The sequence below is a fragment of the Spermophilus citellus genome (genome assembly GCF_964194105.1).
Source record: "Spermophilus citellus genome assembly, chromosome: 2".
Classification (NCBI taxonomy): Eukaryota; Metazoa; Chordata; class Mammalia; order Rodentia; family Sciuridae; genus Spermophilus; species Spermophilus citellus.
The window spans coordinates 227,208,337-227,225,303 of record NC_138183.1 but is presented as its reverse complement, the minus strand read 5'-3'; the positions used below and the strand labels follow the sequence as shown (position 1 = coordinate 227,225,303).

The following is a 16,967-nucleotide window of genomic DNA, read 5'->3' as shown; positions in this document are numbered from 1 at the left end:
TCTGCAATGAAGGTGACATAAATGGAAGAAAGATTTTGACATCTCCATTATTCAGTACCATCTCTTGATTGATTATACTGGCTTATTATGGAATAAAAAGTGTAATATATTCTCTGACTACTCTAACTGATCAATCCTATGACTTTAATGGTAGAAAAAACATTTCAAAATAAAAGCATTAATTTATTAGTAAGAGTCCATATTTCATTCTAGTTCCTTCTTTGGACTGAAATATTACATATATTTTCCAAATGTATTTTTCTGATGGGAAAGTAATTATATAATATCAGCTTTCAGTGTCAAGGTTGCGCATAATTAATATCTACCCTTTAGGTTGCTGTCAACTGTCTTAAGATAGTGGAGGCTTTTCTAGACTCCCTTGGAATAGAAATACCCTACACATACATTATTTAATTTTCATTAGAAATTAATGACAGCCCCCTCTTCATTTCAGTAAGCAGTACATTCCACCATTATTCTGTTAAACTGCAGAAGCCTTGAAATGTGCACCCATTATATTTCCTACTAATACCAACTGGCAAAACTACAGGAAAGAAAAAAGGAAATGTGATCTTTCTAAACTGGTTATACAGGTTTTTTTTAAATTAGAACTTAAAAATGCTTGAAAATTAGAATCTAATCCATTTGTAGTAATTTATTGTTCTGTTCTTTTCTACAAAACTATCAAATGATGCCTAATTTTCTTATAAAGTCTGCCATTCTGTAACACTTATAAAACATTAAAAATTCATAAGATGGGGCTGAGGAGGTGGCTCAAGCGGTAGCGCGCTCGCCTGGGATGCGTGCGGCCCGGGTTCGATCCTCAGCACCACATACCAACAGAGATGTTGTGTCCGCCGAGAACTAAAAAATAAATATTAAAAATTCTCTCTCTCTCTCTCTCTCTCTCTCCTCTCTCACTCTTTCTTTAAAAAAAAAAAATTCATAAGATGACTCTGGTAATGTATATTTCCAGCAATTTAAATTCACATATACTGATTTTAAAAGCAAATATCTCACAAATCATTATAACTATCTTTATCTCTTAATGTTTTTTGCCTCAACAGAATGACACAATAAATTAAACAGCTTAGTTTACTGCTGCTTTCCCTGCCATATCAACCACATGATCAATCTATCAATCACTGAATTTTATAGAAGCTTCTCTAAGCAATTTTTGTTTCTTTGAATTTCTTCTTCCAATTTTTCTACAGCATATTTCTAACATTGATTTCAAATATTGTACACTGACCTAATTCTAACTTATTAGTAGTTCTTTTGTACTAAAAATAAAACTCATATTCCAACAAAATCAATTATACTAAATATCTTAAGCCAATGATATACAAGAATTGTAAAAGGCATCTGAATTAAAAAAGAATATATGCAAACTCTTAAAATATAAACGCAGAACAAATTGCTTTGTGGTTAATGGGAAGCAGATCTAAGCTCCATTACTTTGACTAAAGTAATTAAGGAAACTCAGTAGTTTACATATGGTACATTTTAGAGTCATGCTCTGGTCCATTTATGGGGCTATAACCTAAGCACACAAAAACTGTGAAATAGATAAGACCAAATGAAGAAGTAAATTACCCAGTAGTTTCTTAGTGTGGTTCCCTGTCCCTAACATTAATTTGCTTCTTCTTTAATAGGCAGAGAGATCACTCATTTAATTACTTTTCATTTCAATGCAAGAACTTACTGAATAAATTGAACCTTTAAAATTGCTGTTTAAATAAAACAGTTCTGCCATCTGCAGGCTGAATGAAATAAAGCAGAATGAAGAGCAGCCAATTTAAAAATCAGCACCAGGGCACAGAATATTAAAAGTGGATCTTTGAATAAAGATAGCTGTGGCATTTTTTAAAATGAGTGCTTATCACTTAAGTTTTATAAGTTTTCTGTGTTCAAAGTTATTTTGATGTGGGTAGTGGTCTAAAAATAGAAAAATACCTATGGCACACAACAGAAATTAATGTACAACAGTTTGTGTGAAAATAGCATTTAGAGGTCTTGACTAGCATGCTAACAAACAGATAAAGGTAACCTACCAACAGTATATAAGGCATAATCCAATTTCTATCTGGCCAGCTTGCACATACACAAAGATTAAAAGGACATACTCCAAAATGACAGCAGTAGTTACCTCTAGCTAATGGTATTATTACAGTTATTTATATTTGTTTCTTCTATACAAAGTTTATCCAATTTCACTCCCTCCCCCAAACTTAACTAAATATAAAAGTGTGTTTTTAGTTTTTGTTATTTTTAAACAGAAACCATCAAGGACATGAAGTGGGAACAATGGCACAGAACTTTGAAAATAAAAAAGTAAACAGCTAAGTAGTAACTAACTAAAGGGATCCTAGAAAGCTGAATCCTATGCCAGAGAGGATTGGGTGAACACTGAGAAGCAGTTAGTGCCTGGGCACCTTGGTCCAGTACTTAGGTAACAACTCCACCCTCATTCAATACAAGACTGGAGGTTGTTCTCTCTGGAAGACTAACAAGAAGACCTTCGTACAGAGGTTTTTTAACCTATATAGCCGCAGACAAATAAAAACTACAAAATTAACTGAAAAATGAGCTGATATGACTAACATAACAGAAAATTCTCTGTAGATAGTATTAGGTGGTATAAGATAGTTACACAGAAGCCCAAACAATTTTAAAAGGCGATAATTACCACAGATAAAGACAAACCAAAAGCAACAAGCAAAATATGGGACAATATCAGACAATCTCAGGAGTGCACAATATTTGTTTAGTATTGATAATAAATATAAATTTAGCCAAGAATTACAAAATAACTACATGGAGAAGGGAAAACAGGATAGCACTGACCAAACGTCACCCACAGATAATGTCTGAAACACAGACATGGGCAAATGCCAGAAGAAATTGAGGCAGAGACTAACCATATGGTTATAAACCTTTTAGAATTAGTTCACTACTTAAATTCTATGCATGTATTACTGTGCTAATAAAATATTTAATAAACATTTAACCTTCCCAACCTAAACTTAAAACTGCCTTTTTATTCTCTCCTGTACCCAGCCTTATCCTTATGGCTGATGTTCACTCACTCTTAATTTCTATTCTAACTGCATTTCATATTTGAAAAGCAAACTATCATTAGAATCACTAACAAATATTCCACTTTAGACTTAGTTATACTATCCACAACCAGAGCTCAAAGCCAAAGTAAGCATTCGACAAATGTCTACAACACAACTATTATCTTAGCCTAGACCTAGACATAATCAGTTTCAAAAGGATTATAATTTAGATGGGAGAAAAACACATAAGTACTTGACAGTATAAATAAAAGTGCCATGAGACCATAGAAGAATTAAGAGCTGAGATTCTAGCTTATCAAGAAACAAACAAAACCTGGACTAGTTCTACTTATTAATTATTAGGATGGGTACAGTAACAAAACAAAAACAGAGAAAGAATGTTGGTGAGGACATGAAGAAATTAGAACCCTATGCACTGTTGGTATAAACGTAAAACGGTGTACTCACTGTGGAAAATAATAGAGCAATTTCTCAAAAAAATTATACAAAGGATTATTATGTGATGCCGAAATTGTACTTCTAGGTATATACCCGCCCAAATTGAAATCACGGACTGGAACAGATACTTGCATACCCTTGTTCATAACAGAGTTATTCACAAAAGCCAAAAGATTGAAACAACTCTGATGTACACCAGGATAAAAATGTTGGCAATATGATTGACCCATAAAAATGAAAGTGAAATACCTGCCATTATAAAATGTCAGACGTGAAAGTTCATACAATATTTCTACAAGGTACGTAGAATAAGCAAACTCAGAGACAGAATAGCTGCTGCCACGTACTGAAGAAGGGAACTGGAGATTATGGTTTAATGGGCAGAGTTTTAGTATGAAATGATGAAAGAGTTCTATGATGGCTGCACAATGATATAAACACCAGGGAAATGGTATACTTAAAAATGGTTAAAATGATGTAATTTATATTTTTTACCATGATATAAAATTAACTTTTAAAAAATCTGTGCTAGGCAAACAGAACAAGGGAAGAAGAAGAACAGACACATTCCAGGTATTAGAAGCATTTCTATGCAGAGAAATAGGTGGCAATTGTTACTTAGCTTTGCTGAGGAATACAATATAATAAAAATGAAGGGTGGGCCATGTAAGGAAGACAAGAATGTTGGGACTACTTTACAGTCATCTATAGTACCTTTTAGTACATATAACCTTAAGGTATTCTATAAACCCAATTATTTTTGGTATTATTTAAATAGATATGAGAAGCCAGGAAAAATTTTGAGCAAGTAAACAACAAAAACTGGACTTATTTGCAATTCCATATATATGGTTAATATTCCCAAATTCTAAACTACAAAAAATATATATATACAAAAATATGTATATATAAGTATATATATGTATATATATCAGATTTTAAGTAAAAAATAAAGATACCCACAGATGTGCTGCCTGTTTTCACTCATGCAGGTCATTTGACGTGAGACTAAAAAGGCATGTAGGGTCCACATATTAAGGACTAACACATTTTGCCCCATCATTTCATAAATGGAACACCTATAAAATCTTAAACTGAGCAACAAAATATGCCATTTATGGTAACTCCAAAACAACTATTCTGCTTTCAAATGTCTTTTATGAGACTAGGTGAATAATTAGTGTTTGAAAATATTTTTAAAATGTATTCTGAAAAAGTTGGAGTAGTGTTCTTTGAAGATGGAGAGAAGGGCCAAGATTCAAGCAATGTAGTTGGCCGCTGGAAGCTAGAAATGGCAAGAAAATAGATTCTCTCCCACAGCGCCTCTAAAAGGAATATTTCCCTGCCAGGGTCTTAATTTTAGGTCTTCTGGCCTCCACTACCATCAAGATATTAAACCTATGTTGTTTTCAATCACTCAATTTGTAGTGCTTTATTACAGCTTCAACAGGAAAGTAATATACATGTCTTTTGAAAAATTATATTGCATTTTATCAGTTACCTATGATTAAAGCTGTAAGATAACTCAAAAAGCAATGTGTGATATAGACTGTGTCCTCCTCAAATTCCTATGTTGAGGCCTTATTGCCTAGTGTGACTGTATTTAAAGATGAGTTTTCTAAGGAATTGATTTTAAATGAGATCACATGAGGCCTGATGCAATAGGATTAACGTCCTTGTCAAAGTAGACAGTAGGCCACTCATTTTATGCTCATGTGCACACAGTGTTTCTCCTCTTCTCCCCTTCGCATATAAGCACTGAGGAAAGGTCACGTGAGGACACAGAAGATGGCCATCTCTAAGCCAGGAGGATAGCCTTCACTGGAAATGAAATCAGCCAGAACTTTGGTCTTGGACTTAAAGCCTCCAGAACTGTGAATAAATAAATTTAGTTTAAACCAAAAAAAAAGATTATTATGAAAATGGCAAACTTTGCTGTGAAAGTTAATTCTACTATATGTTCAACTGAACAAAATAGTACATGTAAGACTGACACATAATATAAAAATGCATAAACAATTTTCTACAACTAGGAAGTCATTTTAAGAGAATGCACTGTAATTCAAATTACCTGTGGCGGAAAAGAGCTGTCCCCACACAGAACAATGGAATAGTGTATGCTTCACAATCATTGCAGTGCAGTGTACTGCACTGCTGCCTGACAAACTCTTAATATGTTGCTACTTGTCACTATTTGTGGACAAGTTGTGACTTTTTTTTTCATACTTTTCCTAAATAGTTATTGGACTTATTGTTGTGACATTTTTTATGAGGTAAATCAACAAGATTTGGTTATAAATTCTATGCACTGTGTGAAATGTCAAGATTTTGCAATAACTGATACATATTGTAGAAAAGAGGTGCTCAAGAAGGATTTTTTTTTGGGGGGGGGGAGTAAGGTATTTCTACTAATGGATGAAGTGGCAGAGAATAAACAAACTCTGTTTATTCAACAATCTCTTCACTGGTAATGACTTGTTGATACACTTGAAATTTTGGATTCCAAGGTACAAGCACCAAGAGGGAAAAGAAACTAAACTGGTATCTTATGAAACTCACAAGATCTGATGTAAAAACAAGAGAATCATTTGATGATTAAATAAACAGAAAATATATATATATATATATATATATATATATATATATATATATATATATACACACATACATTTATGTCTAAACCAAAAGCATTAGGTAGCTATAATAATGTCAGTGGTTGTGTGGATGAACACAATTGGTTGGTTTCCTAATACTACATTTGTTAGAAAATAATATTAAATAAGAAATGATATTGGCTTTTGTTCATCTGAATAATTGATGTTTACTGCTAGGAGCCACAAGCAAATATACGATATATGGCACCTTTGGTTGTAAAGTGACGCCAGCTAGCCACTGATATGATTATGTTAAGATTTACATTCATATGGAAATTGGACTCCCGCTGTTCACCCTGGCCTGCTACCGGACTCATGTTACGGGACTCAGAGAGAGTTCCCATTGGTTGGGGAAGGATTGTAGGAGGAAATTCCGGGGGAGGTCCGGGGGAGGTTCCGTTAGACGCCCGCGTGGGAGGACCGGGTTTGGCTTGCCGGCGCCTACAGAGTCTTGGCGGCTTTTTCAAAATAAAGTTTTGTTCCTGCTTGAGTGGCTCGTGATTCTGTGCCCAGCCAAGACTGCGGCAGTTTACCATATACATAGGAATTACTCACAAAATTTGTGAAGACAAGATCATCTGTTGGATTTCAAAACAGACACCTGCTCAGCATAGCTAAAATGATGCAAGGAGAAACTGAGGAAGAAAGCATATTAGAACATATACAGTCTAATCAGATTTGATGTGAAAAGCCATATTATTTTCAAATGGCAAAAACGGTGATGTCTAAACAAGTCCCATCATGTGAAATCGACAACATATTGTAAAAAATGTAATATAACAATGTTTGAAGTGGTTTGATCCTTTCCACCAAAAATAATGATTGAATGGATCATGCAAGTCACTTTTTTGTATATGGTGTAATGTATGAAAGGACACCCTATTTGCTCAGTCAGTGTCCCATTTACAGGATGGCTTATATATACATAAAAAGATACTACATTATCTGAGGGTCCTATTTATAGGATAACCTGTATTTTCATTTTTAACAATAATAAAGGATATATAAGTTCTAGATTATAATTTACAACTTATTTTAAAGTACCTGTAACAATTTTGTTGATCTATTCTCAGAATTGAAAACTTGGGACTAATGAGTTAAAGCCAGAAAGTAGCATCCCCTGATATACATTTCTGGAAGATTATTTCATGACACAGGAGAGGAGTAGAAAGGCTAATGATGAGACCTGATTTTTCATTTGTTCATTTATTTATTTAGCAAATATTTCTAATTAGCCAGAAGCTAATTAGGTATTCTTTTTTTAAAATATTTATTATTTAGTTCTCGGCGGACACAACATCTTTGTTTGTATGTGGTGCCGAGGATCGAACCAGGGCCGCAGGCATGCCAGGCGAGCGCGCTACCGCTTGAGCCACATCCCCAGCCCTAATTAGGTATTTTTCTAGTGTTAAATACATCAAAGTGAATAGAAACAGACAAAAATCCCTATTTTCATGAAGCTTTCATTCTGAAGTAGAGGGAGAAGAAATAAAACTTCTGAATAGTGATATAAACTAAAAAATTAAATAATGGTATAGAGACAACACGGCAGGGGAGGAACTATTTTGTTAGTTGATCATAGAAGTTCTCTTCAAAAGGGTGTGTTAGCTTCTCATCACTAGGACCAAAATACTTAAAATGATCAACTTAGAGGAGAAGTTATTTTGGGCTCACAGTTTTCAGAGGTTCAGCCCATTATGGCAGAAGGGTATATAGGAGAGGAAAGTTGCTCAGTTCACGGCAGCCAGGAAGCAGAGAGTGAGCGAGCAAGCAAGGAGCCAGGGACAAGATACGAGTCCAAGGCCATGTGCCCAGTGACCTACTTCCTCCAGCTACCACCTCATAGTCCATTCCAATTATTATAATCAAATGAATTCATCTACTTATAGCTCTGATAATTCAATCTCTTTACCTGTGAACATTACCACGTTGCCTAATACACAAAATCTTTAGGGGATATTTTTAGATCCAAACCTTAAGGGTAAGCTGAGCTGGTTGGAGGAAGCCATGCATATATCTAATGAAAAATCCTCTGAACGTGGATAATAGAAAACACAAAAAATGAGGAGAAAGTGCTTGCCATGTCCAAAACATCCCAAGCAAGTCAGTCAGTCAGTTGCTGGAGTGGGAGTGAGGAGGGGCAAGGGAAAAGGTAAGATTTGGGGGCGGGGGGCATTCACTTTCCTGGCCTTGTAAATCATGGTAAGGAATTCCAATTTTCTTCTGAGGAAAATGGAAAGCTCTTGGAAGGTATTCAGCAGAAAACTGACAAGATCTGACTTCCAATTTAATAGCAGCACTGTGAAAGCTGTGCAGCTTGTGGGGAAGACCTCCTGGGGAAGAATCTGTGTGCCCTGCAGTGAAGTATGCAGCCAGCCCCAGGTGACCCCACAGGAGGGAAACAGTCCGGGAAGAAAGTCCTGACCAAATTCCTGTCTCCCTTCATTCTCCTTCCTGTGCTGCCCACTGACAGAACCCAAGTGAAAGCCATGTGAAAGAAAGCCAGGTGATATAGGCCACAAGGTAGTGTGGGGAAGGGCAAATGAAGACATCCATCCCTACCTGAATCATCCCCATCAGTCATGACACTTTGTTTCCACCTCAGTTTGAGCACTTAAACTGTCAGGCATTGTATTGTGTGTCTTTGTGGTAGACTATACTGGGGCAAAAATGGTAGTGAGGACACATACTGGACCACTGCTTGCAATCTAGATTGGTGATAGTGACTGCATGGATCAATGGCTGAAAGGAGCAGTATAGTTGGGAGTGTTCAGATTACATTTAAAAGGTAAAACCAACGGAATTAATGATAGACTGGATGTGGAATATGAAAGTAAGGAGTAAAAAATGACACTTGTTAGAAGCACAAGTGAAAAGAACAAAATACAAAATTAGATGTCATGGCTCCAAATGAAAAATATTTCTTCCTATAAGAATTGCCCAAGAAGCCTTGTAAACTACAAACTTACTTCTTATTCAACTATATAAATGAAAAACAAAACAAAACAAAAAATCATTAAAAGTCAGTCTAAAAGATTCTGAGGTAGAGTACCAAACTGGCACGCATCAGGCTCCAGCACCACAAAAAAACAAAACAAAATAAAATAATAAAATATATCGTGTAAGTCACTAGCCTACAGGCACAATCCAGAGAAATGACTTGATTTTTCCAAATGCAGAAATTATACTTGATTTCTTCCCTTCTCTTAGCATGAGAACTACCTCCACACACTCACACACCCACACTACAGTGCTTGACAGTTTAAGTGCTCAAACTGAGGTAGAAACAAAGTATCAGGACTGATGGGAATGAGTCAGCTGGGGGTGGGTGGCTTCCATTTGCCCTTCCCCTCACTACTCTATCTCCTGGCTTCCTAGCATTGTGCTTTCAACTTGTGTTGCCAATGGGCATGGCAGGCAAAAGGAAGGGAGAGAGGAGTCAGGTCAGAACACTTTTTCCCTGGCTCCCTTTCTCCTGTGGGGTCACTGGAGATGGCTACAACCTCCATTGCAGGGCACATAGCTTGCCTCCCCTTGGAGGGCCTCCTAGCAGGCTCACTCCTTTCCAGTTCTTGGTGATTGCCCCCTTCCCATGTCCCTTGAAGTCTCCTGGTAGTGGTGATAGTACCTTCTTCCAAATAGCCCCATAGTATAAGCACTGTCTTTACACCCTGCATTCACAAAACTGGTCACTTATTAAATTCTCCACAAATTAACATTTTGAGACTTTTTCCTGCCGAGACTCCCTGGATTTCATGGAAAGAATTGGGAGGGTAGCAGCTAAATGAGAAAGATGTCAAACCATAAGGAGGGTCAGTCCATTTAAAGGAACAGTACAAGCGTAAGAAAGGACAAAGAAGCACAGATGTTTTGGGAAAGGTGAATGGTCTGATAAAGCCTAAATGCACAAGTAAAATTAACCCACATCCAGATCTGAAGAAAGAGTTCCATATTGCTGGTTTTGTTGTAGTCACATGTATACATGTATCCACTACTTATGTTGAAACCTCTATATTAAAACACAACTTCCTTGTTCTCAAATACATTAAATATTCTTGTAAAGTAGCACAACTAATGCCAGAATGTTTATGGATATAGGCTGGAAATGAGGTAGTATATTATGGCTAATTTATATGGGGGATATGAGTCCCTTGGAATCACATAAAAATTTGCATGTAAGCATTTTTCTGAGGAAGTGGTGTAAGTTTTTAAAATTGGTTTTCAAGTAGATTTGTGCCTCTCTAAAAACCAGTGCTAGCAAATTGTCCTGAATGATACATCTGTCAATCCCAATTCTTCCCTAGAAATATTTCATATAATAAAGAAAGGTCTTTATATAGTTAAAGAAATGTACCAAGTAGATCACTACTTACAGTAAATATACTGCCTAAGAAAAAAAAAAGAGAAAAAAATGACCATACACATATTTTGTTAGAGACTGTTGAGATTATATATATACATATATATGTATACACACACACACACACACACACACACACACATATATATTTATTTATTTATTTTTTTTTTACATTTTCATGTTGTATTCACTGGCACATTTAAAAAGGGACTGACTGGAATTATTGCCAGTATACTGCTAGTATCTATTTTCTCTGAGTGAAGAGGTTTCAGTTTACAGAACAGGTCTTCTTGGTTCTAAACCATATTAAAATTACACATGAATTCCTGTTTATTTTGCAATTCTAGAACAAAGGCAAAAAGAAAGTATCGCTCCACTTAATCTAGGAAAGATCTATGCAAATGTGATAATTGGGGGCATTGACACATTATAAAAAGTAAAGAAAGCTCATAACAATAAAAAGGCACATTAAGAGTATACCATCTTAGAAACTAAGACAGCAAGAAGTTACATATTTTTTTCTCTTAAATAGTCCTGCTACCTTATACAGCCTAGAATTTTAGTACTTTAAATTGTGTTAAAACAAGAGTAACATGACAACCATCACTGAAATACTATTTCACAATGTGGTTATTATTAAAAATACATCTCACTTCATAAAACAAAAAAGCAGAAATGTTCACTTGTAAAAAATATATATATATATATATAGTCAATAAAACTCCAGCACACTGATGCTGTTCTGCTGGTATCTATAACAAGTCACTTGATACTAGGGCTGACTGTGTTTTAGGTAACAGGCTTTGGTGTCCAACAGATGTGGTTGAAGCTGAACTCTACCCACAGAGCACAGCATTAGCTGTGAACAGAAAATTAGTTAATTCATGTAAAGTGCTTAGAGGGGTGCATGGTACAAAATAAGTTCTCAAAACACACTATTTATTATTCCAAAACCCACTCCCTCCAACTTCTTTCTTGCTGCCAGAGGCCCACTTTTACTCAGCTATCTGTATTTCTTGTGACCAAGTGCTCAAGGTTAGTGTCTCCATCACCCAACTCCTACATTAACCAAAGCCAATTCATTTGTCCCATCAGTAAAGTCAAGTTAGCAACTGGCTTAGGAAAGAGAACATGATCTAATTCTAGTCTATACAATAAGGGAATTCTGTTGCCTTACCACATAAAGATACTTCCTAGTTTTGCAAAAGAGGGATCCAAGAAGAAAGACCCTATTCACTTCTACTAGGCATCATCAAGCACACAATTCCAAAGTAACCATCCATTTACATTCTATTTTTAGTCGAATTATTAAAACCTCTTTGAATCTCTACATGCCACTACAATTTGATTAACCCTTTTAGTGTTCTTATGATTACAAGTAATGTAAATAAATGAAGCCTGACAAATAGTGCGTATCCTGTATGTGACAGCTACTACTAATGCCCCACTTTCACAAACAATGAAATGTTCTAAAGCAAACACGTAGAAAGTATACTTAAGAATCCAGATCTTGGTTTCCCATGTTGCTACTTCTACTCATTTAACCTCCTTTACTCTTTGCCTACTTTCCTTGGAAGCCCATATATCGCAACCACTGAGTGGCCTATAACTACTTTGTTTGGATGATTTTACTTGGTAGTAACTCAGTCTAAAATAAACAACTACTACATGGTGGTCTTATTTTCATCAGACTGTAATAGCAGAGATGCCAGTCACTGATTCACAACTCATTTTTCCTTCTTAAGATAGTGTCCAAACTTCAGCCTTTGAAAGAAAGTTCTTGAGTGTTCCATGCCACAACAAACCTATACTAGGTTGATCAGCCTTAAAAAAAAAAAAAAAAAAAAAAAAAAAAAAAAATTGGAATCGGATCACAAAACTGAAAGAGCATGGAAAAAAAAAAGGACTGACTCAGCATTAAGGCAAGGCAAGATGATATCATAAAGGAAGAAAACTGAATAAGTAGACTGGCAAGACTGCAGAGAAAAGCAAAGTACCCAAGAGAAACAAACAGATATAGATGGAATTGTAATGGTTACCGTGTGGCCTGCATCATTTCATATTTGTGGTGTTGTATCCCTTCAATAAATCCCACTTTCACTTCAGCTGTTCTGTTTTTGTTTCCACAGTTAAATGAGAATTTGAGAAAGACTATCAATCTCATCAGTATTAGTCCTAAAAGAGCATCCATATTCTGGCAGAAATACCACGCCAGCAATTTTGTTATCAAAGAAAAGATGTTGTCTCCTTGTTATAGAAGCTGTTGTCAAAAACAGGTGCCTAGAGTAAACAGGTAGGTGAGAGAAGGAGGCTGGCACCTTTAGGTTTTATTCTTCTTCTTTAAACATGTTTATTTTCATATTAACTGGATAAAATTTTTCCTTCTTCAAAAACACATTCATTTGCTCTCTCCCATTTTTCTTGGATTACCTTTTATTTTCTGCGTTCCACAAAGATGAGAGTATGTCTTAGTCCATTTCTCTTACTATATCACAATACCTGAGACTTAGTAATTTATAAAGAACAGATTTATTTAGCTCAAGGTTTGGAGACTGGGAGTCCAAAAGCATAGTGCCAGTATCCGGTAAGTGCCTTCCTGTTCATTTATAACACAACAGCATCACATGGCAAGGCAGAATAAATATGCTGCATAAGCTTGGATTTATCTTTCTCTTCTTATAAAGCCACTAAAGCCATCATGGGTACCCCATCCTCACAACCTAATCTAATCCTCATTACCTCCCAAAGGCTCAACCCCTACTATAACATTAAATATGAATTTGGGGATTAAGTTTCCAAAACAAATCTGGAAGGGCACATTCAAATCATAGAAGGATACATGAAAAGAAAGACTAGAGGTGATGGTACATATCAAGAGACATTCAGCCTTGCTGACTAAAAGGTTATAGAAAAGAGTGGTAATGGTAAAGTAGGAAGACATTTTCTACAAACAAACAAACAAACAAACAAAAAATCATTACTGAGTCTCCGGCAACTATCACCATTATATGGTCTAACCTGAAATTTACAAGAGAAGACAACAATCTAGATTTTTATGTAAAGTCTCCTGGTTGTAAAATGTTAATAAATTAATTTTCTTCTACAATAAAGTGGGTCAGTTCACTGGCTGTTGAATTACAATTCTATTGTAGACTTTAGCATCATTTAACTTCCTATATTTCTAGCTTCCCTAAATTATGTTTAACATCTATAATATGCAAAGCCTTCGACTATGTATTAGGCAAATCACTATCAAAGTTGAACCTCATGTATTTTTCTAGTCACATGATTTAAAATTGAATGTTGCTCCTCAGCAACAACTTAAAACAAGTCTTAATTAACATTAAATGCCAAATCACACTATCTACTCTAACAGGACAGCAACACAAACTCTTCATAGTTCCCTACCTAGAGTAGGTTGAAAAACTACTTGCATATGCTGTCAGTTCCTTAAATATCACACTGTGCCCTTCTTCCACAATATACAACTTCCTTATCATCCTGAACTTAACCCTCAGAACTCACTACACACTACTGAAATCATGTCTTTATTGTTTATCTTTCCAAGCAGACTATAAAGACCTTAAGGATAAGGTCTAAATCCTTGGGACTGTATATCTGGAGCTAAATATAAAAAAAAATGGACCATGTGGTAGAACATTGAAAGTATTGTTTAGTAGACCACCTTTTATCCAAGGAGGCTACCATGTACCAGGCACCTAACAGATGCTCATTCCTTTACTCAAATAATATTAGTGAAGTGGTGAATAACATAGATTCATCCTTCTCAATAAACATTTCAGTTAAAAGAAAGAAATAAATGAGGGATTTGCTAGACATAAATAAATGTATATATGTCCTCTAGTTCACTAACATTAAAGATGTACAGCTTAATGCAATTAATTTAGTATTTTTATCCAACCAAATAAGGATAATACCAAATTTACTAGATTGTTATGAAAAGTGAGTAAAAGGCAGTCATAATTCATAAAAATGCTGCCAAAAAAACATCTTTTAGGGAAACCAAAACTCTAAAAATACTTCCAAATGACAAATTTTCAAATCTTAGATGTGCGAAAGAGGAAACAGTTCAATAATTACTGCTTAATTTATACAGTTTACAGTTATCCAAATAGTTGTTTAGCTTTATAAACCATAGGGTTTTGTTTTGTTTTGAATCAGACTCTAAAAAAACCTATCTATATATAAAGAAAAACACCATTGCAAATTCATGTTTGCTATGCAAGTATTCATCACAGCAAAACAAAAACTTGTAAATGCTAATATATTAGGAGATATATTTTGGCTCAGTGTTTGGGAAAGAAAAAAAGTGTGCAAATTTTCCAAATAACAGAACAATCTAACAACACAACTTCAAATGTTGAATAAAACTCCCCTCCTCAGAATTAAGGTCGTTAACCAACTGACTTGAAAATGAAGAGATTATGGTGGCTTATCCAGGTAGGCCCTGGAAGAAGGAAAGCAGGAGGGAGTGGCAAGAGAGATGTAATGTGAAAAATAATGGACCAGCCATTGGTGACTTTGAAGATGGAGGAGAGCCATGAGTCAAAGAATCTGAGAGGCCTTAAGAAGCTGAAAAAAATTAAGGAAACAATTCTCTCCCAGAGCCTCCAGAAAAGAATAAAGACTCTGCCTGATGTTAGCTTACTGAGATCCATTTTGCATTCTGACCTCCCAAACTATAAGATAATGATTTGTCTGTGGCAGCAGCAACAACAGGAAATTAATTCAGTTTGCCTTGGAATGGAGTACTCTTTCCCTAACAGATGATGTTAGACAACTCTGGTGTTGTTCATGGTGCACCTCTGTTGGGTGGAGGTAGGGGTAGGGGTAGGAGAGTGGTGAGTAGGTAAAACAGTGAAGATACATCAGATAAACACTGCCTAAGTGAAATTGTGAAAGCAGAAGGAATTAAATTGGTTCTAAGGAAAACGTCTAAAACTGCATGCACATTCATGTAAGTTCTTTTCTTTGTAGTCTGGAGCATTCAAAGATTTTAAAAAGGATTTTTTATAAGCAAGAGTAAGCACCTTTCTAGATTATTTCCAACACGTGGCTTTTAACATTCCATGATTTTCTAAGGCAGTAAATCTCAATCTGTAGACCATCTAACCCCCAAACAAAGCATTAAAACTCACTTAAGGTTGTTAGTAAAATGCAGAGTCCCAAACTCCACCTGAAACAGAATCTCTGAGAGCTGTAGGAAAGCTCAATTCTTTTAACAAACTGAGAGGTGGGGGACAGAATAATATACACAATAAACGAACCACTGCTCTAAGGAATGTTGTACAAAACATTAGAGATTGAAATAAATTGTTTCCATCACCCAATCTTTAAGAACCTCATTTTGCTGATTATTTTAAGTCGTTATTTTTTCTGAACCTCAGGCAGCCGAGGTAGACAATTCCACCTAATTTTTTAGATGAAAATTCATTCTGTGGAGTGCCAAGAATGATGACTAGTAGGTAATACTATCAAACTAAAAAAACGTTAAGTTTTATCTTCCAATACTTCAAACCCCTATTCTAGACTCCTGGTTTAAGAAAGTATAATGCCTGGCATACATTTTACATACTGTCCTGCTAAATACTGGAAGAATCATGTTTTTGTGCCAATATCATTACTAGTCAATTTTCTATAATCCACTTAGTTTCCCGTCCTAAATTTTCATTTTTCAAGCGAATGTTTTACTTGAAACATTCTCCTAATCATCCGAAGTTAAATCTTATAAATTACGTATCATCAGGTGGGGCTATAAGACAGGCAGCCAAGACCTCAAATCTCCTAAAAGGGACAGGCCCTGAGAATGAATAAGAACAGCTAGTAGAGGCCTTAAAATCTAAGCGACCTTACGCAGTTTTCCTCGGTCAGAGATTCTTGACAACAGTTAAGGAATCTGAGATGTGAATAGGAATGGGTCCTAGAGAAGGTCGTTTAAAGCAAACCTCTCTCGTTGCCTCACAAACAGACCAAATTCCCAAGCAAGGTCATAGAGAAGCCACACCAGCCCAGGTGTGGGAGTTCAGCTCTCCCAGCTCCCAAGACATCCCTTTGCGGCACGCATTAGACCCAGCCAGCAGACCCCTCTCAGAAGGGGATAAGGCACCTTCATACCCCGACCGAGGCCTTGAAGCAAGAATGCGTTCAGGCCCATTGCTCAGCTCCAGAGAAAATGAGCGAGCCTCGGCCACTCACCCCGCAGCCAGTGAGTGCTGTGAAACCATCTCCAGCTAGCTCCACGGCCGACAGACCACCCGGCAGCGGCCCTGGCCACCCCCATGCTTCGCCGGCCGCCGAGGCCAAGGAGGTAACGAAGAAGAGGAGGGTCACAGCCCAGCTTCCAGGAGGCCGCCATCTTCCCGGCTTTCCCCCCGGCTGCCCGCAGCACAGCCTGATCGCCAGCCTCAGGGC

General features: G+C 36.3%; 1 protein-coding gene across 1 annotated transcript in view; it reads right to left on the bottom strand.

Annotated features, from left to right (window-relative positions):
- Positions 1-16,950, bottom strand: part of PDHX (pyruvate dehydrogenase complex component X) — a 63,086-nt gene extending 46,136 nt beyond the window's left edge. Inside the window, exon 1 of the mRNA XM_081260859.1 lies at positions 16,752-16,950. Coding sequence (XP_081116985.1) covers positions 16,752-16,911 — 160 coding nt within the window. The 5' untranslated portion in view covers positions 16,912-16,950. The remainder of the gene's footprint in view (positions 1-16,751) is intronic.
- Between the last annotated feature and the right edge of the window lie 17 nt (positions 16,951-16,967).